The sequence below is a fragment of the Oncorhynchus gorbuscha genome, linkage group LG23 (assembly GCF_021184085.1).
Source record: "Oncorhynchus gorbuscha isolate QuinsamMale2020 ecotype Even-year linkage group LG23, OgorEven_v1.0, whole genome shotgun sequence".
In the NCBI taxonomy this organism is placed as follows: Eukaryota; Metazoa; Chordata; class Actinopteri; order Salmoniformes; family Salmonidae; genus Oncorhynchus; species Oncorhynchus gorbuscha.
In genome coordinates, this window is record NC_060195.1 from 69,459,654 (window position 1) to 69,478,502 (window position 18,849).

The following is an 18,849-nucleotide window of genomic DNA, read 5'->3' on the forward strand; positions in this document are numbered from 1 at the left end:
GGAGAGAGGACGGAGGAGAGAGGGTGTAGGAGAGAGGGTGTAGGAGAGAGGGTGGAGGAGAGAGGGTGTAGGAGAGAGGGTGTAGGAGAGAGGGTGGAGGAGAGAGGGTGTAGGAGAGAGGGTGTAGGAGAGAGGACGGAGGGAGCTCCACCCCGCCGCCACACCCAAGTTTGAGCTCAGCGGTCAGGCAGAAGAGGAATGGAGCATGTTGTTTTGTTTTTTAACCCCTTTTTTCTCCCCAATTTCGTGGTTTCCAATTGGTAGTAGTTACTATCTTGTCTCATCGCTGCAACTCCCGTACGGGCTCGGGAGAGGCGAAGGTTGAAAGCCATGCGTCCTCCGAAACACAACCAACCAAGTCGCACTGCTTCTTGAAACAAAGCACATCCAAACCGGAAACCAGCCACACCAATGTGTCAGAGGAAACACTGTACACCTGGCGACCTGGTCTGCATGCACTGCGCCCGGCCCGCTCAGGAGTCGCTAGTGCGCGATGAGACAAGGGTATCCCTACCGACCAAACCCTCCCTAACCCGGACAACACTAGGCCAATTGTGCGCTGCCCCTTGGGCCTCCCGGTCGCAGCCGGCTGAGACAGAGCCTGGACTCGAACCCAGAATCTCTGGTGGCACAGCTAGCACTGCGATGCAGTGCTTTAGACCACTCCGCCACCCGGGAGAGGGAATGGAGCATGTTGATCATAGAAGTACCTGAGCTGAGATGACCCCTCTACACCGAGATCGGCCCCCTCTACACCGAGATCGGGCCCCTCTACACCGAGATCGGGCCCCTCTACACCGAGATCGGGCCCCTCTACACCGAGATCGGGCCCCTCTACTCCGAGATCGGGCCCCTCTACACCGAGATCGGGCCCCTCTACACCGAGACGCCCCTGAGATGGCCCATCTACACTGAGATGGGCCCCTCTACACTGAGATCTCCTGATCATTTAATTTGACATTTATAAGTTTATTTGACAATCAGGACGATGCACATTTATTAACATTTCTGTAAATGTGTCAGATTTAACCAGCCAACGAATTATCATCCGCTTATTAGCAATTAGCAGCTAGCTAATTGTCATCTCTCCTCATTGGACCAGTCGGCCAGTGGGCCTCTATGCCTATAGCCTACCTGATGTTGATGAAAGAGCCAGTGGAGAGTGGGATCCTCTCAGCCAGGAGCCCCAGCAGACGCACCCCGTCGTACAGACTGAGGGGGCTGCGGAGAAATACACATGCATTCATACACACGGACACACTCATACACACGGACACACTCATACACACAGAGCACTGAAGAGAAAAGCAAAAGCACAAACACACACACATATACAGTACAACTGCAAGCAAAATCCCAAACACAGATACACACACACCTGCAAACACACACACACACACAAACTCTTACATACACACGCTTACATACACACGCCATGTACAGTCAAAGACTCTGAGACAGACACGTAGACAGACAGACAGATATACGCTCCTACACCAACATCCTGTGTTTATGAACATTAGGCTTAGAAGACCTTTGGTTGGTGACGATGTAGCCGTATTCCTCCTTCACATGTGTGGTCCCTCCTGGTGGTTCTTTCTTCCCCTGCGTCTTTGTCTCCACCGGGGCCCCTGGCTCCTTTACACTGGCTCCCTCTGTGGCAGGAGGGGCCCCCATGGTGGGAGGGTGATCTGGGGAGGCCTGGGGCCCAGGGGGCGGGGCAGGAAGGGAGGTGGGGGCACCTAGCACAGGAGATTTGTCCACCTTGTGTGTCATGGCCCCCTCAGTAATCTGATGAGGAATAGGAGGAGGTACCAAACACCTTAACATCCATTATAGTAGGATTTAATAAATACATGTTTCATTTGAATATTACTCCAGGATACGTAAAATAGACCACAGATTTCCTCAGATTGGGGAAGTTCTGCCTCCTACTGTTTGGTAGATGCAACAGCAACAACCAGAAAGCCTAATTATTGCCATTCTACATTTACTGTAAATGCTATTAACATTGTATAAAAAACAATAAAACATTTCATATTGTTAAATAAACAACACTTATAAACCAAGAGCAATAATGTAATTTCTAGAGTTTTACTGTTTTATCTCAACGTACCTTCTTACGTGGGGCAGCACTGTTCCGGTATTCGTCTGAAAAGCAAAGAACACAGATTCTCATTATCTGACACACAGATAATAATTGTTTCAGTATCTGTAATTGTCACAGTATAATCCCACCACAAAATGTCACATTTTTCAGTCTCATTATTGGGTCATGCCATTTTGTATAAAGATACTGCAGGTATTCCTGCGTCGTGGTTCACAACTTGATTTCCTCTATTATATCACGGTATCTCATTTAATGAATGATACTAGTGGCACATACAGTAGTCTTGCCTTTTGAGGCCACAGCTTGGAAGTGTCTTTCTGTGTGGTGAAAAGACTGTGATTTCAGACAGCATTTCAGTAAGGTGTTTGCTGTAAAGTGCTGGCCTCCTTCCGGTCAAAAGTTTTAGAACACCTACTCATTCAGGTTTTTCTTTATTTTTACTATTTTCTACATTGTAGAATAATACTGAAGACGTCAAAACTATGAAATAATACATATGGAATCATCTAGTAACCAAAAAAAGTGTTAAACAAATCTAAATATATTTTACATTTGAGATTCTTCAAAGTAGCCACCCTTTGCCTTGATGGCAGCTTTGCACACTCTTAGCATTCTCTCAACCAGCTTCATGAGGTAATCACCTGGAATGCATTTAAATTAACAGGTGGGCCTTCTTAAAAGTTAATTTGTGGAATTTCTTTCCTTCTAAATGCATTTGAGCCAATCAGTTGTGTTGTGACAAGGTGTGGGAGGGGGGGGGGGGGGGGGGTGGGGTTACAGAAGATTATCTATATAGATATTTGGTAAAAGACCAAGAGAAACAACAGTCCATCATTACTTTGACATGTCAGTCAATATGGAACATTTCAAGAACTTTCAAAGTTTCTTCAAGTGCGCTATGATGCGCTATGATGAACACGGTTCTCACGAGGACCGCCACAGGAAAGGAAGACCCAGAGTTACCTGTGCTGCAGAGGATAAGTTCATTAGAGTTACCAGCCTCAGAAATTGCAGCCCAAATAAATTCTTCACAGAGTTCAAGTAACAAACACATCTCAACATCAACTGTTCAGAGGAGACTGCGTGAATAAGCCCTTCATGGTCGAATTTCTGCAAAGAAACCACTACTAAAGGACACCAATAAGAAGAGACTTGCTTGGGCCAAGAAACACGAGCAATGGACATTAAACAGGTGGAAATATGTCCTTTGGTCTGGAGTCCAAATTGGAGATTTTTTGGTTCCAACAGCCGTGTCTTTGTGAGACGTGGTGTGGGTGAACGGATGATGTCTGCATGTGTATTTCCCACCGTGAAGCATGGAGGAGGAGGTGTGATGGTGTGGGGGGGGCTTTGCTGGTGACACTGTCTGTGATTTATTTAAGAGTTCAAGGCACACTTAACCAGCATGGCTACCACAGCATTCTGCAGGGATACACCATTTTATGCGTTGCACAACCTGCCCTCCATGACACCTATAGCACCCGATGTCACAGGAAGGCCAAAAAGATCATCAAGGACAACAACCACCCGAGCCACTGCCTGTTCACCCCGCTACCATCCAGAAGGCGAGGTCAGTACAGCCACCACTAACTCAGAGAGGCTGATGTCTACATTGAGACCCAATCACTGGCCACTTTAATAAATGGATCACTAGTCACTTTAAACAATGCCACTTTAAGTAATGTCACTTTAATAATGTTTACATATCTTACATTACTCATCTCATATGTATATACTGTATTTTATACCATCTATTGCACCTTGCCTATGCCGCTTGGCCATCGCTCATCCATATGTTTATATGTACATATTCTCATTCACCCCTTTAGATTTGTGTATATTAGGTAGTTGTTGGGGAATTGTTAGATTTCTTGTTAGATATTACTGCACTGTCAGAACTAGAAGCACAAGCATTTCGCTACACTCGCATTAACATCTGTTAACCATGTGTATGTGACTATCATTTGTTTTTCAACAGGACAATGACCCGACACACTTTGCATCAGATGACCTGGCCTCCACAATCCCCGACCTCAACCAAATTGAGATGGTTTGGGATGAGTCGGACCTCAGAGTGAAGGAAAAGTAGCCAACAAGTGTTCAATATATGTGGGAACTCCTTCAAGACTGTTGGAAAAGGATTCCAGGTGAAGCTGGTTGAGAGAATTCCAAGAGTGTACAAATCTGTCATCAAGGCAAAGGGTGGCTATTTGAAGAATATCAAATATAAAATATATTTTGTTTTGTTTAACACTTTTTTGGTTACTACATGATTCCATATGTGTTATTTCATAGTTTTGATGTCTTCACTATTATTCTACAATGTAGAAAATAGTAAAAATAAAGAAAAACCCTTGAATGTGTAGGTGTTCGAAAACCTTTGACCCATAGCGTAGGTGCTTTGACAGGGTTCAGCTGCATGCCTGCGCTCTGACAGACCTGCTGTATCGGTGCCCAAGTCAGTAGCACTCTCCATCTGCAGCTGTTTCAGTGCTGCAGGCAGGTTGGCCAGCTGTGAAGGGGTTAAGTCCTTCATATCGATGCCATAGTGGTCCAGGAGCAGAGCCACTTTCTGCAGGGAGTCATCTGAACAAACAGACAGGGTCATACAGAGTTAGAGGTGAGAGGTCAACAGGCAGGTGATGAAAAAAGTACAGGCAGGCCAGACATTAGGCATTCCGTGTCTCAGCCACAGCAGGCAAGAACATAAAAAAAAAAATCCTATAGACAGGGGAGCCGTATGGGGGGGTGGGGGGGTTAGGACGATTATAATGGTCTGTGACTGACAGGGGCCCTAAAAGAATATTACAACACTAGGTAAAAAGCATTCTATATTAAATGATTAATCTATCATCATTAATCTAATATTTTATTTACAATGTCCTAATAAACTAACGGTTTATTTTTATTTTCTTGTTTTTGGCAAAAAGTAAACATCCAGAGAGCCTCTGTATTGCCCAACCCCCCTCTATTTTCATGAAATGGTTTGATCCTGCCCCCAGGACCTTTAGACAGGTTAAAATTCATAAGACACTACAGAGGGTAGTGTGAACGGCCCATTACATCACTGGGGCCAAGCTTCCTGCCATCTAGGACCTCTATACCAGGCGGTGTCAGAGGAAGGCCCTAAAAATGGTCAAAGACTCCAGCCACCCTAGTCATAGACTGTTCTCACTGCTACCGTACGGCAAGCGGTACCGGAGCACCAAGTCTAGGACCAAGAGGCTTCTAAACAGCTTCTACCTCCAAGCCATAAGACTCTGAACATCTAGTCTAATGGCTACCCAGAATATTCGCATAAAATAATACAATTTGATTTGGAACAGGTACTTGCTAGCAGTGAATTGTGAGTGACTAGTGTCGGTGGAGCATCATGTCTCAGTTTCCTAAAGAAAAATCTGGCTTCCAAAAACGAAAAGAAGGACAGGAGAGAGAAAAGGGCGACAGTATGTCACCCGATGTTTAACAAGGAAAGGTGGGTGTCGTCCGTGACTGGTGGAAATGGACCTGGTAGCTTCGTCCGTAGTGAAATAAGCTACTTTTGCTCCCCAAACATTAGTTACTTAATATTATCTTCACAGAAATATCTGAGTGTTTACATTTCGCTCCTTTTTTAGCCGACATTTAATCAATGCAGGCAAACTTTTAGCAAACTGTTCATACTAAATCAGTTGTCCCTGCCCCTGCCTAGTGCCAGGCCCAACAGATACAGGTTCAGGCTCAGCAGCCCTGTCTCCCCATCCCCATACCCCTGAACCAGCCCTGTCTCCCCATCCCCATACCCCTGAACCAGCCCTGTCTCCCCATCCCCATACCCCTGAACCAGCCCTGTCTCCCCATCCCCATACCCCTGAACCAGCCCTGTCTCCCCATCCCCCTACCCCTGAACCAGCCCTGTCTCCCCATCCCCATAACCCTGAACCAGCCCTGTCTCCCCATCCCCATACCCCTGAACCAGCCCTGTCTCCCCATCCCCATACCCCTGAACCAGCCCTGTCTCCCCATACCCATACCCCTGAACCAGCCCTGTCTCCCATCCCCATACCCCTGAACCAGCCCTGTCTCCCATCCCCATACCCTGAACCAGCCCTGTCTTCCCATCCCCATCCCCATCCCCTGAACAAGCCCTGTCTCCCCATCCCCATACCCCTGAACCAGCCCTGTCTCCCATCCCCATACCCCTGAACCAGCCCTGTCTTCCCATCCCCATCCCCCTGAACAAGCCCCGTCTCCCCATCCCCATACCCCTGAAACAGCCCTGTCTCCCCATCCCCATACCCCTGAAACAGCCCTGTCTCCCCATCCCCATACCCCTGAAACAGCCCTGTCTCCCCATCCCCATACCCCTGAACCAGCCCTGTCTCCCCATCCCCATACCCCTGAACCAGCCCTGTCTCCCCATCCCCATACCCCCCTGAAACAGCCCTGTCTCCCATCCCCATACCCCTGAACCAGCCCTGTCTCCCATCCCCATACCCCTGAACCAGCCCTGTCTCCCATCCCCATACCCCTGAACCAGCCCTGTCTTCCCATCCCCATCCCCTGAACAAGCCCTGTCTCCCCATCCCCATACCCCTGAACCAGCCCTGTCTCCCATCCCCATACCCCTGAACCAGCCCTGTCTTCCCATCCCCATCCCCCTGAACCAGCCCTGTCTCCCCATCCCCATACCCCTGAACCAGCCCTGTCTCCCATCCCCATACCCCTGAACCAGCCCTGTCTCCCATCCCCATACCCCTGAACCAGCCCTGTCTTCCCATCCCCATCCCCTGAACAAGCCCTGTCTCCCCATCCCCATACCCCTGAACCAGCCCTGTCTCCCATCCCCATACCCCTGAACCAGCCCTGTCTCCCATCCCCATACCCCTGAACCAGCCCTGTCTCCCCATCCCCTGAACCAGCCCTGTCTCCCCATCCCCATACCCCTGAACCAGCCCTGTCTCCCCATCCCCATCCCCTGAACCAGCCCTGTCTCCCCATCCCCATACCCCTGAACCAGCCCTGTCTCCCCATCCCCATACCCCTGAACCAGCCCTGTCTCCCCATCCCCATACCCCTGAACCAGCCCTGTCTCCCCATCCCCATACCCCTGAACCAGCCCTGTCTCCCATCCCCATACCCCTGAACCAGCCCTGTCTCCCATCCCCATACCCCTGAATCAGCCCTGTCTCCCCATCCCCATGAAACAGCCCTGTCTCCCATCCCCATACCCCTGAACCAGCCCTGTCTCCCCATCCCCCTGAACCAGCCCTGTCTCCCCATACCCCTGAACCAGCCCTGTCTCCCCGTCCCCATCCCCCTGAACCAACCCTGTGTCCCCATCCCCATACCCCTGAACCAGCCCTGTCTCCCCATCCCCATATCCCTGAACCAGCCCTGTCTCCCCATCCCCATCCCCCTGACCCAGCCCTGTCTCCCCATGCCCATACCCCTGAACCAGCCCTACTCCCCATCCCCATCCCCCTAAACCAGCCCTGTCTCCCCATCCCCATCCCCCTAAACCAGCCCTGTCTCCCCATCCCCATACCCCTGAACCAGCCCTGTCTCCCCATACCCCTGAACCAGCCCTGTCTCCCCATCCCCATACCCCTGAACCAACCCTGTCTCCCCGTCCCCATCCCCCTGAACCAGCCCTGTCTCCCCATACCCCTGAACCAGCCCTGTCTCTCCCCATACCCCTGAACCAGCCCTGTCTCCCCCGTCCCCATCCCCTGAACCAGCCCTGTCTCCCCATCCCCATCCCCCTGAACCAGCCCTGTTTCCCCATCCCCATCCCCCTGAACCAGCCCTGTCTCCCAATCCCCATACCCCTGAACCAGCCCTGTCTCCCCATCCCCATACCCTGAACCAGCCCTGTCTCCCCATCCCCATCCCCCCTGAACAAGCCCTGTCTCCCCATCCCCATCCCCCTGAACCAGCCCTGTCTCCCCATCCCCATACCCCTGAACCAGTCCTGTCTCCCCATCCCCCTGAACCAGCCCTGTCTCCCCATCCCCATACCCTGAACCAGCCCTGTCTCCCCGTTCCCATCCCCTGAACCAGCCCTGTCTCCCCATCCCAATACCCCTGAACCAGCCCTGTCTCCCCATCCCCATACCCCTGAACCAGCCCTGTCTCCCCATCCCCATACCCCTGAACCAGCCCTGTCTCCCCATCCCCATACCCCTGAACCAGCCCTGTCTCCCATCCCCATACCCCTGAACCAGCCCTGTCTCCCATCCCCATACCCCTGAATCAGCCCTGTCTCCCCATCCCCATACCCCTGAACCAGCCCTGTCACCCCATCCCCATACCCCTGAAACAGCCCTGTCTCCCATCCCCATACCCTGAACCAGCCCTGTCTCCCCATCCCCCTGAACCAGCCCTGTCTCCCCATACCCCTGAACCAGCCCTGTCTCCCCGTCCCCATCCCCCTGAACCAACCCTGTGTCCCCATCCCCATACCCCTGAACCAGCCCTGTCTCCCCATCCCCATACCCCTGAACCAGCCCTGTCTCCCCATCCCCATCCCCCTGACCCAGCCCTGTCTCCCGTCCCCATCCCCTGAACCAGCCCTGTTTCCCTGTCCCCATCCCCCTGAACCAGCCCTGTCTCCCAATCCCCATACCCCTGAACCAGCCCTGTCTCCCCATCCCCATACCCCTGAACCAGCCCTGTCTCCCCATCCCCATCCCCCTGAACAAGCCCTGTCTCCCCATCCCCATCCCCTGAACCAGCCCTGTCTCCCCATCCCCATACCCCTGAACCAGTCCTGTCTCCCCATCCGCCTGAACCAGCCCTGTCTCCCCATCCCCATACCCCTGAACCAGCCCTGTCTCCCCCTCCCCATACCCCTGAACCAGCCCTGTCTCCCCCTCCCCATCCCCCTGAACAAGCCCTGTCTCCCCATCCCCATCCCCCTGAACCAGCCCTGTCTCCCCATCCCCATACCCCTGAACCAGTCCTGTCTCCCCATCCCCCTGAACCAGCCCTACTCCCCATCCCCATCCCCCTAAACCAGCCCTGTCTCCCCATCCCCATCCCCCTAAACCAGCCCTGTCTTCCCATCCCCATACCCCTGAACCAGCCCTGTCTCCCCATCCCCATACCCCTGAACCAGCCCTGTCTCCCCGTCCCCATCCCCCTGAACCAGCCCTGTCTCCCCATACCCCTGAACCAGCCCTGTCTCCCCATACCCCTGAACCAGCCCTGTCTCTCCATACCCCTGAACCAGCCCTGTCTCCCCGTCCCCATCCCCCTGAACCAGCCCTGTCTCCCCGTCCCCATCCCCTGAACCAGCCCTGTTTCCCTGTCCCCATCCCCTGAACCAGCCCTGTCTCCCAATCCCCATACCCCTGAACCAGCCCTGTCTCCCCATCCCCATACCCCTGAACCAGCCCTGTCTCCCCATCCCCATCCCCCTGAACAAGCCCTGTCTCCCCATCCCCATCCCCTGAACCAGCCCTGTCTCCCCATCCCCATACCCTGAACCAGTCCTCTCTCCCCATCCGCCTGAACCAGCCCTGTCTCCCCATCCCCATACCCCTGAACCAGCCCTGTCTCCCCATCCCCATACCCCTGAACCAGCCCTGTCTCCCCATCCCCATCCCCTGAACAAGCCCTGTCTCCCCATCCCCATCCCCCTGAACCAGCCCTGTCTCCCCATCCCCATGCCCCTGAACCAGTCCTGTCTCCCCATCCCCTGAACCAGCCCTGTCTCCCCATCCCCATACCCCTGAACCAGCCCTGTCTCCCCGTTCCCATCCCCTGAACCAGCCCTGTCTCCCCATCCCCATCCCTCTGAACCAGCCCTGTCTCCCATCCCCCTGAACCAGCCCTGTCTCCCCATCCCCATGCCCCTGAACCAGCCCTGTCTCCCCATCCCCATACCCCTGAACCAGCCCTGTCTCCCCGTCCCCATCCCCCTGAACCAGCCCTGTCTCCCCATACCCCTCAACCAGCCCTGTCTCTCCATACCCCTGAACCAGCCCTGTCTCCCCATCCCCATACCCCTGAACCAGCCCTGTCTCCCCATCCCCATACCCCTGAACCAGCCCTGTCTCCCATCCCCATACCCCTGAACCAGCCCTGTCTCCCATCCCCATACCCCTGAATCAGCCCTGTCTCCCCATCCCCATACCCCTGAACCAGCCCTGTCTCCCCATCCCCATACCCCTGAAACAGCCCTGTCTCCCATCCCCATACCCCTGAACCAGCCCTGTCTCCCCATCCCCCTGAACCAGCCCTGTCTCCCCATACCCCTGAACCAGCCCTGTCTCCCCATCCCCATCCCCTGAACCAACCCTGTGTCCCCATCCCCATACCCCTGAACCAGCCCTGTCTCCCCATCCCCATACCCCTGAACCAGCCCTGTCTCCCCATCCCCATCCCCCTGACCCAGCCCTGTCTCCCCATCCCCATCCCCCTGAACCAGCCCTGTTTCCCTGTCCCCATCCCCTGAACCAGCCCTGTCTCCCAATCCCCATACCCCTGAATCAGCCCTGTCTCCCCATCCCCATACCCCTGAACCAGCCCTGTCTCCCCATCCCCATCCCCCTGAACAAGCCCTGTCTCCCCATCCCCATCCCCTGAACCAGCCCTGTCTCCCCATCCCCATACCCCTGAACCAGTCCTGTCTCCCCATCCGCCTGAACCAGCCCTGTCTCCCCATCCCCATACCCCTGAACCAGCCCTGTCTCCCCATCCCCATACCCCTGAACCAGCCCTGTCTCCCCATCCCCATCCCCCTGAACAAGCCCTGTCTCCCCATCCCCATCCCCCTGAACCAGCCCTGTCTCCCCATCCCCATACCCCTGAACCAGTCCTGTCTCCCCATCCCCCTGAACCAGCCCCTACTCCCCATCCCCATCCCCTAAACCAGCCCTGTCTCCCCATCCCCATCCCCTAAACCAGCCCTGTCTCCCCATCCCCATACCCCTGAACCAGCCCTGTCTCCCCATACCCCTGAACCAGCCCTGTCTCCCCATCCCCATACCCCTGAACCAGCCCTGTCTCCCCGTCCCCATCCCCCTGAACCAGCCCTGTCTCCCCATACCCCTGAACCAGCCCTGTCTCTCCATACCCCTGAACCAGCCCTGTCTCCCCGTCCCCATCCCCCTGAACCAGCCCTGTCTCCCCGTCCCCATCCCCCTGAACCAGCCCTGTTTCCCTGTCCCCATCCCCCTGAACCAGCCCTGTCTCCCAATCCCCATACCCCTGAACCAGCCCTGTCTCCCCATCCCCATACCCCTGAACCAGCCCTGTCTCCCCATCCCCATCCCCCTGAACAAGCCCTGTCTCCCCATCCCCATCCCCCTGAACCAGCCCTGTCTCCCCATCCCCATACCCCTGAACCAGTCCTGTCTCCCCATCCGCCTGAACCAGCCCTGTCTCCCCATCCCCATACCCCTGAACCAGCCCTGTCTCCCCATCCCCATACCCCTGAACCAGCCCTGTCTCCCCATCCCCATCCCCCTGAACAAGCCCTGTCTCCCCATCCCCATCCCCCTGAACCAGCCCTGTCTCCCCATCCCCATACCCCTGAACCAGTCCTGTCTCCCCATCCCCTGAACCAGCCCTGTCTCCCCATCCCCATACCCCTGAACCAGCCCTGTCTCCCGTTCCCATCCCCCTGAACCAGCCCTGTCTCCCCATCCCCATCCCTCTGAACCAGCCCTGTCTCCCCATCCCCTGAACCAGCCCTGTCTCCCCATCCCCATACCCCTGAACCAGCCCTGTCTCCCCATCCCCATACCCCTGAACCAGCCCTGTCTCCCCGTCCCCATCCCCTGAACCAGCCCTGTCTCCCCATACCCCTCAACCAGCCCTGTCTCTCCATACCCCTGAACCAGCCCTGTCTCCCCGTCCCCATCCCCCTGAACCAGCCCTGTCTCCCCGTCCCCATCCCCTGAACCAGCCCTGTTTCCCTGTCCCCATCCCCCTGAACCAGCCCTGTCTCCCAATCCCCATACCCCTGAACCAGCCCTGTCTCCCCATCCCCATACCCCTGAACCAGCCCTGTCTCCCCCTCCCCCTCCCCCTGAACAAGCCCTGTCTCCCCATCCCCATCCCCCCTGAACCAGCCCTGTCTCCCCATCCCCATACCCCTGAACCAGTCCTGTCTCCCCATCCGCCTGAACCAGCCCTGTCTCCCCATCCCCATACCCCTGAACCAGCCCTGTCTCCCCATCCCCATACCCCTGAACCAGCCCTGTCTCCCCATCCCCATCCCCCTGAACAAGCCCTGTCTCCCCATCCCCATCCCCCTGAACCAGCCCTGTCTCCCCATCCCCATACCCCTGAACCAGTCCTGTCTCCCCATCCCCCTGAACCAGCCCTGTCTCCCCATCCCCATACCCCTGAACCAGCCCTGTCTCCCCGTTCCCATCCCCCTGAACCAGCCCTGTCTCCCCATCCCCATCCCTCTGAACCAGCCCTGTCTCCCCATCCCCCTGAACCAGCCCTGTCTCCCCATCCCCATACCCCTGAACCAGCCCTGTCTCCCCATCCCCATACCCCTGAACCAGCCCTGTCTCCCCATCCCCATACCCCTGAACCAGCCCTGTCTCCCCATCCCCATACCCCTGAACCAGCCCTGTCTCCCCATCCCCATACCCCTGAACCAGCCCTGTCTCCCCATCCCCATCCCCCTGAACCAGCCCTGTCTCCCATCCCCATACCCCTGAACCAGCCCTGTCTCAGCATCCCCATACCCCTGAACCAGCCCTGTCTCCCCATCCCCATACCCCTGAACCAGCCCTGTCTCCCCATCCCCCTGAACCAGCCCCTGTCTCCCCATACCCCTGAACCAGCCCTGTCTCCCCATCCCCATACCCCTGAACCAGCCCTGTCTCCCCATACCCATCCCCCTGAACCAGCCCTGTCTCCCCATCCCCATACCCCTGAACCAGCCCTGTCTCCCCATCCCCATACCCCTGAACCAGCCCTGTCTCCCCATCCCCCTGAACCAGCCCTGTCTCCCCATCCCCATACCCCTGAACCAGCCCTGTCTCCCATCCCCATACCCCTGAACCAGCCCTGTCTCCCATCCCCATACCCCTGAATCAGCCCTGTCTCCCCATCCCCCTGAACCAGCCCTGTCTCCCCATCCCCATACCCCTGAACCAGCCCTGTCTCCCCATACCCCTGAACCAGCCCTGTCTCCCCTTCCCCATCCCCTGAATCAGCCCTGTCTCCCCATCCCCCTGTCTCCCCATCCCCATACCCCTGAACCAGCCCTGTCTCCCCATCCCCATCCCCCTGAATCAGCCCTGTCTCCCCATCCCCTGAACCAGCCCTGTCTCCCCATCCCCATCCCCCTGAACCAGCCCTGTCTCCCCATCCCCATACCCCTGAACCAGCCCTGTCTCCCCATCCCCCTGAACCAGCCCTGTCTCCCCATCCCCCTGAACCAGCCCTGTCTCCCCATCCCCATCCCCCTGAACCAGCCCTGTCTCCCCATCCCCATACACCTGAACCAGCCCTGTCTCCCCACCACCCTGAACCAGCCCTGTCTCACCATCTCCATCCCCCTGAACCAGCCCTGTCTCCCCATCCCCATACCCCTGAACCAGCCATTACATTTACATTTACATTTAAGTCATTTAGCAGACGCTCTTATCCAGAGCGACTTACAAATTGGTGCATTCACCTTATGACATCCAGTGGAACAGTCACTTTACAATAGTGCATCTAAATCTTAAAGGGGGTGAGAGGGATTACTTATCCTATCCTAGGTATTCCTTAAAGAGGTGGGGTTTCAGGTGTCTCCGGAAGGTGGTGATTGACTCCGCTGTCCTGGCGTCGTGAGGGAGTTTGTTCCACCATTGGGGGCCAGAGCAGCGAACAGTTTTGACTGGGCTGAGCGGGAACTGTACTTCCTCAGTGGTAGGGAGGCGAGCAGGCCAGAGGTGGATGAACGCAGTGCCCTTGTTTGGGTGTAGGGCCTGATCAGAGCCTGGAGGTACTGAGGTGCCGTTCCCCTCACAGCTCCGTAGGCAAGCACCATGGTCTTGTAGCGGATGCGAGCTTCAACTGGAAGCCAGTGGAGAGAACGGAGGAGCGGGGTGACGTGAGAGAACTTGGGAAGGTTGAACACCAGACGGGCTGCGGCGTTCTGGATGAGTTGAAGGGGTTTAATGGCACAGGCAGGGAGCCCAGCCAACAGCGAGTTGCAGTAATCCAGACGGGAGATGACAAGTGCCTGGATTAGGACCTGCGCCGCTTCCTGTGTGAGGCAGGGTCGTACTCTGCGGATGTTGTAGAGCATGAACCTACAGGAACGGGCCACCGCCTTGATGTTGGTTGAGAACGACAGGGTGTTGTCCAGGATCACGCCAAGGTTCTTAGCGCTCTGGGAGGAGGACACAATGGAGTTGTCAACCGTGATGGCGAGATCATGGAACGGGCAGTCCTTCCCCGGGAGGAAGAGCAGCTCCGTCTTGGCGAGGTTCAGCTTGAGGTGGTGATCCGTCATCCACACTGATATGTCTGCCAGACATGCAGAGATGCGATTCGCCACCTGGTCATCAGAAGGGGAAAGGAAAGATTAATTGTGTGTCGTCTGCATAGCAATGATAGAAGAGACCATGTGAGGTTATGACAGAGCCAAGTGACTTGGTGTATAGCGAGAATAGGAGAGGGCCTAGAACAGAGCCCTCGGGGACACCAGTGGTGAGAGCGCGTGGAGAGGAGACAGATTCTCGCCACGCCACCTGGTAGGAGCGACCTGTCAGGTAGGACGCAATCCAAGCGTGGGCCGCGCCGGAGATGCCCAACTCGGAGAGGGTGGAGAGGAGGATCTGATGGTTCACAGTATCGAAGGCAGCCGATAGGTCTAGAAGGATGAGAGCAGAGGAGAGAGTTAGCTTTAGCAGTGCGGAGCGCCTCCGTGATACAGAGAAGAGCAGTCTCAGTTGAATGACTAGTCTTGAAACCTGACTGATTTGGATCAAGAAGGTCATTCTGAGAGAGATAGCGGGAGAGCTGGCCAAGGACAGCACGTTCAAGAGTTTTGGAGAGAAAAGAAAGAAGGGATACTGGTCTGTAGTTGTTGACATCGGAGGGATCGAGTGTAGGTTTTTCATAAGGGGTGCAAGTCTCGCTCTCTTGAAGACGGAAGGGATGTAGCCAGTGGTCAGGGATGAGTTGATGAGCGAGGTGAGGTAAGGGAGAAGGTCTCCGGAAATGGTCTGGAGAAGAGGAGGGGATAGGGTCAAGCGGGCAGGTTGTTGGGCGGCCGGCCGTCACAAGACGCGAGATTTCATCTGGAGAGAGAGAGAGAAGAGGTCAGAGCACAGGGTAGGGCAGTGTGAGCAGAAACAGCGGTGTCGTTTGTCTCGGTGTCGTCGACCTTCTTTTCAAAATGGTTGACGAAGTCATCTGCAGAGAGGGAGGGGGGGGGGAGGATTCAGGAGGGAGGAGAAGGTGGCAAAGAGCTTCCTAGGGTTAGAGGCAGATGCTTGGAATTTAGAGTGGTAGAAAGTGGCTTTAGCCGCAGAGACAGAGGAGGAAAATGTAGAGAGGAGGAGTGAAAGGATGCCAGGTCCGCAGGAGCGAGTTTTCCTCCATTTCCGCTCGGCTGCCCGGAGCCCTGTATATGCTGCCACTGTCCCCCCTAACATGTCCCCTTGGTTTCCTGAACACTGTATATGCTGCTACTTCCCCTCTAACATGTCCCCTTGGTCTCCTGAACACTCTATATGCTGACACTTTCCCCTCTAACATGTCCCCTTGGTCTCCTGAACACTCTATATGCTGACACTTTCCCCTCTAACATGTCCCCTTGGTCTCCTGAACACTGTATATGCTGCTACTTCCCCTCTAACATGTCCCCTTGGTCTCCTGAACACTGTATATGCTGCTACTTCCCCTCTAACATGTCCCCTTGGTCTCCTGAACACTGTATATGCTGCTACTTCCCCTCTAACATGTCCCCTTGGTCTCCTGACACCTGAACACTGTATATGCTGCTACTGTCCCCCTAACATGTCCCTTGGTCTCCTGACACCTGAACACTGTACATGCTGCTACTGTCCCCTAACATGTCCCCTTGGTCTCCTGAACACTGTATATGCTGCCACTTTCCTCTAACATGTCCCCTTGGTCTCCTGAACACTGTATATGCTGCTTTTCCCCTCTAACATGTCCCCTTGGTCTCCTGAACACTGTATATGCTGCTACTTCCCCTCTAACATGTCCCCTTGGTCTCCTGACACCTGAACACTGTATATGCTGCTACTCCCCTCTAACATGTCCCCTTGGTCTCCTGAACACTCTATGTGCTGACACTTTCCTCTAACATGTCCCCTTGGTCTCCTGAACACTCTATATGCTGACACTTTCCCCTCTAACATGTCCCCTTGGTCTCCTGAACACTCTGTATGCTGACACTTTCCCCTCTAACATGTCCCTTGGTCTCCTGAACACTGTATATGCTGCTACTGTCCCCCCTAACCTGTCTCCTTGGTCTCCTGAACACTGTATATGCTGCTACCTGTCCCCTCAACATGTCCCCTTGGTCTCTGAACACTCTATATGCTGACACTTTCCCCTCTAACATGTTCCCTTGGTCTCCTGAACACTGTATATGCTGCTACTGCCCCTAACATGTCCCCTTGGTCTCCTGAACACTGTATATGCTGCTACTGTCCCCCTAACATGTCCTTGGTCTCCTGAACACTGTATATGCTGCTACTGTCCCTCTAACATGTCCCCTTGGTCTCCTAGACACTATATGCTGCCACTTTCCTCTAACATGTCCCCTTAACACTGTATATGCTGCTACTGTCCCCTCTAACATGTCCCCTTGGTCTCCTGAACACTCTATATGCTGACACTTTCCCCTCTAACATGTCCCCTTGGTCTCCTGAACACTCTATATGCTGACACTTTCCCCTCTAACATGTCCCCTTGGTCTCCTGAACACTCTATATGCTGACACTTTCCCCTCTAACATGTCCCCTTGGTCTCCTGAACACTGTATATGCTGCTACTTTCCCCTCTAACATGTCCCCTTGGTCTCCTGAACACTGTATATGCTGCTACTGTCCCCTCTAACATGTCCCCTTGGTCTCCTGAACACTGTATATGCTGCTACTTTCCCCTCTAACATGTCCCCTTGGTCTCCTGAACACTCTATATGCTGACACTTTCCCCTCTAACATGTCCCCTTGGTCTCCTGAACACTGTATATGCTGCTACTTTCCCCTCTAACATGTCCCCTTGGTCTCCTGAACACTCTATATGCTGACACTTTCCCCTCTAACATGTCCCCTTGGTGTCCTGAACACTGTATATGCTGCTACTTTCCCCTCTAACATGTCCCCTTGGTCTCCTGAACACTCTATATGCTGACACTTTCCCCTCTAACATGTCCCCTTGGTCTCCTGAACACTGTATATGCTGCTACTGTCCCCTCTAACCTGTCCCCTTGGTCTCCTGACACCTGAACACTGTATATGCTGCTACTTGTCCCCTAACATGTCCCCTTGGTCTCCTGAACACTGTATATGCTGCTACTTGTCCCCTAACATGTCCCCTTGGTCTCCTGAACACTGTACATGCTGCTACTGTCCCCCCTAACATGTCCCCTTGGTCTCCTGAACACTGTATATGCTGCTACTGTCCCCCTCTAACATGTCCCCTTGGTCTCCTGAACACTGTATATGCTGCTACTTGTCCCCTAACATGTCCCCTTGGTCTCCTGAACACAATTTGTAAGATGCAGCTTGCAAAGCATTTTTGGAGACGTGTGCATTGCTTTATGTATATTTGTGGTGGCGAGAGATCTTTCAGTAAGCTAAAACTGATAAACAACTATGTGAGGTCCACTATGTCCCAGGACAGGCTTTGCAGTCTTGCCATGCTGTTCATTGAAAGTCAGTTAGCTAGAAAGCTGGAGTTCAAAGACTTGATCAGTGACTTTGCTAGCAAGAAGGCTCGGCGCTGGGCTTTTGGTGAGTAAGGCTGAACAAGGGCCATAACTGTTAAATGACATGGCTGTGGATACTGGACCACTACACACATGATGCCCACAGGCTGAGAACAAGATTTATCTAAAAGTAATGGCTAGATTGCCATAAATTTTTTTGAGTACAATCAAGACCCCAAGTGGAAGAAACCTATTGATTTGGTGACCTTTGACCTTTCCTCTAGCGCCACCATCAGGCCTTTTCATTTCATTTTCCATTTCTACTTTTACAGCGGCTTATTGTCTCGTTGGTATGTATACTTAGTTCAAACATCTGCTGCTGATTTTATTATTTTATTTGTTATATCATTCTATAGATGATAATGTTAATTTATTTTAATTGAAGAGGTTAATGTATATTTAAGTTATATTTATTTTAAGTTATTCATTAATGTTAAGAGAATTTTCCATTGAAGAATTTTCCAATTCAAATTACATTTAGACTGTAAAAGATGGCACATTTTTATAGAGGGGATCAGTCTTGCATCGAATAGTGAATTCCACTGTATGCAGAATGTTGCAGCATGTCTGCACAGTGTTCTATTTTCACAGCTCACTGTCAGTAACTATTAGACTACAAGAGAGTTGCAGGCCTGCAAAGCTAGAGTTATTTAAAGCTTTGAATGGGTCGATTGTGTGGTTACAGCAATTGCACAGGGTTGGTGTGGCCTGTGGTGGGGAGGCCCAATGTGATATATTCTCATGTGGCCCACCCACCCACCCACCCACCCAGTGGAGGCTGCTTAGGAGAGAACTGTTCATAATAATGGCTGGAACAGAGTGAATGGAA

At 54.0% G+C, this 18,849-nt stretch overlaps 1 protein-coding gene across 1 annotated transcript; it reads right to left on the bottom strand.

Moving 5' to 3' along the window:
* Positions 1-601: 601 nt before the first annotated feature.
* On the bottom strand, positions 602-4,799 carry LOC124011579 (receptor-type tyrosine-protein phosphatase-like N). Its single transcript, XM_046325034.1, has 4 exons — positions 4,550-4,799; positions 2,117-2,151; positions 1,535-1,791; positions 602-1,221 (listed from the first exon to the last, which is right to left on the bottom strand). The coding sequence occupies exons 1-4, from the start codon at positions 4,716-4,718 to the stop codon at positions 1,131-1,133; spliced, it is 552 nt and encodes a 183-aa protein (XP_046180990.1). The 5' UTR covers positions 4,719-4,799; the 3' UTR covers positions 602-1,130.
* Positions 4,800-18,849: the final 14,050 nt, after the last annotated feature.

Bases quoted from the DNA above. Each gene is read 5' to 3' on its own strand.
- LOC124011579 (XM_046325034.1), bottom strand. From the start codon at position 4,718: ATGACCCTGTCTGTTTGTTCAGATGACTCCCTGCAGAAAGTGGCTCTG. The intron at 2,152-4,549 runs GTCTGTCAGAGC...TTTGCTTTTCAG, and splicing joins CTTGGGCACCGATACAGCAG to ACGAATACCGGAACAGTGCT. The intron at 1,222-1,534 runs GTCTTCTAAGCC...ATTTCTCCGCAG, and splicing joins TACATCGTCACCAACCAAAG to CCCCCTCAGTCTGTACGACG.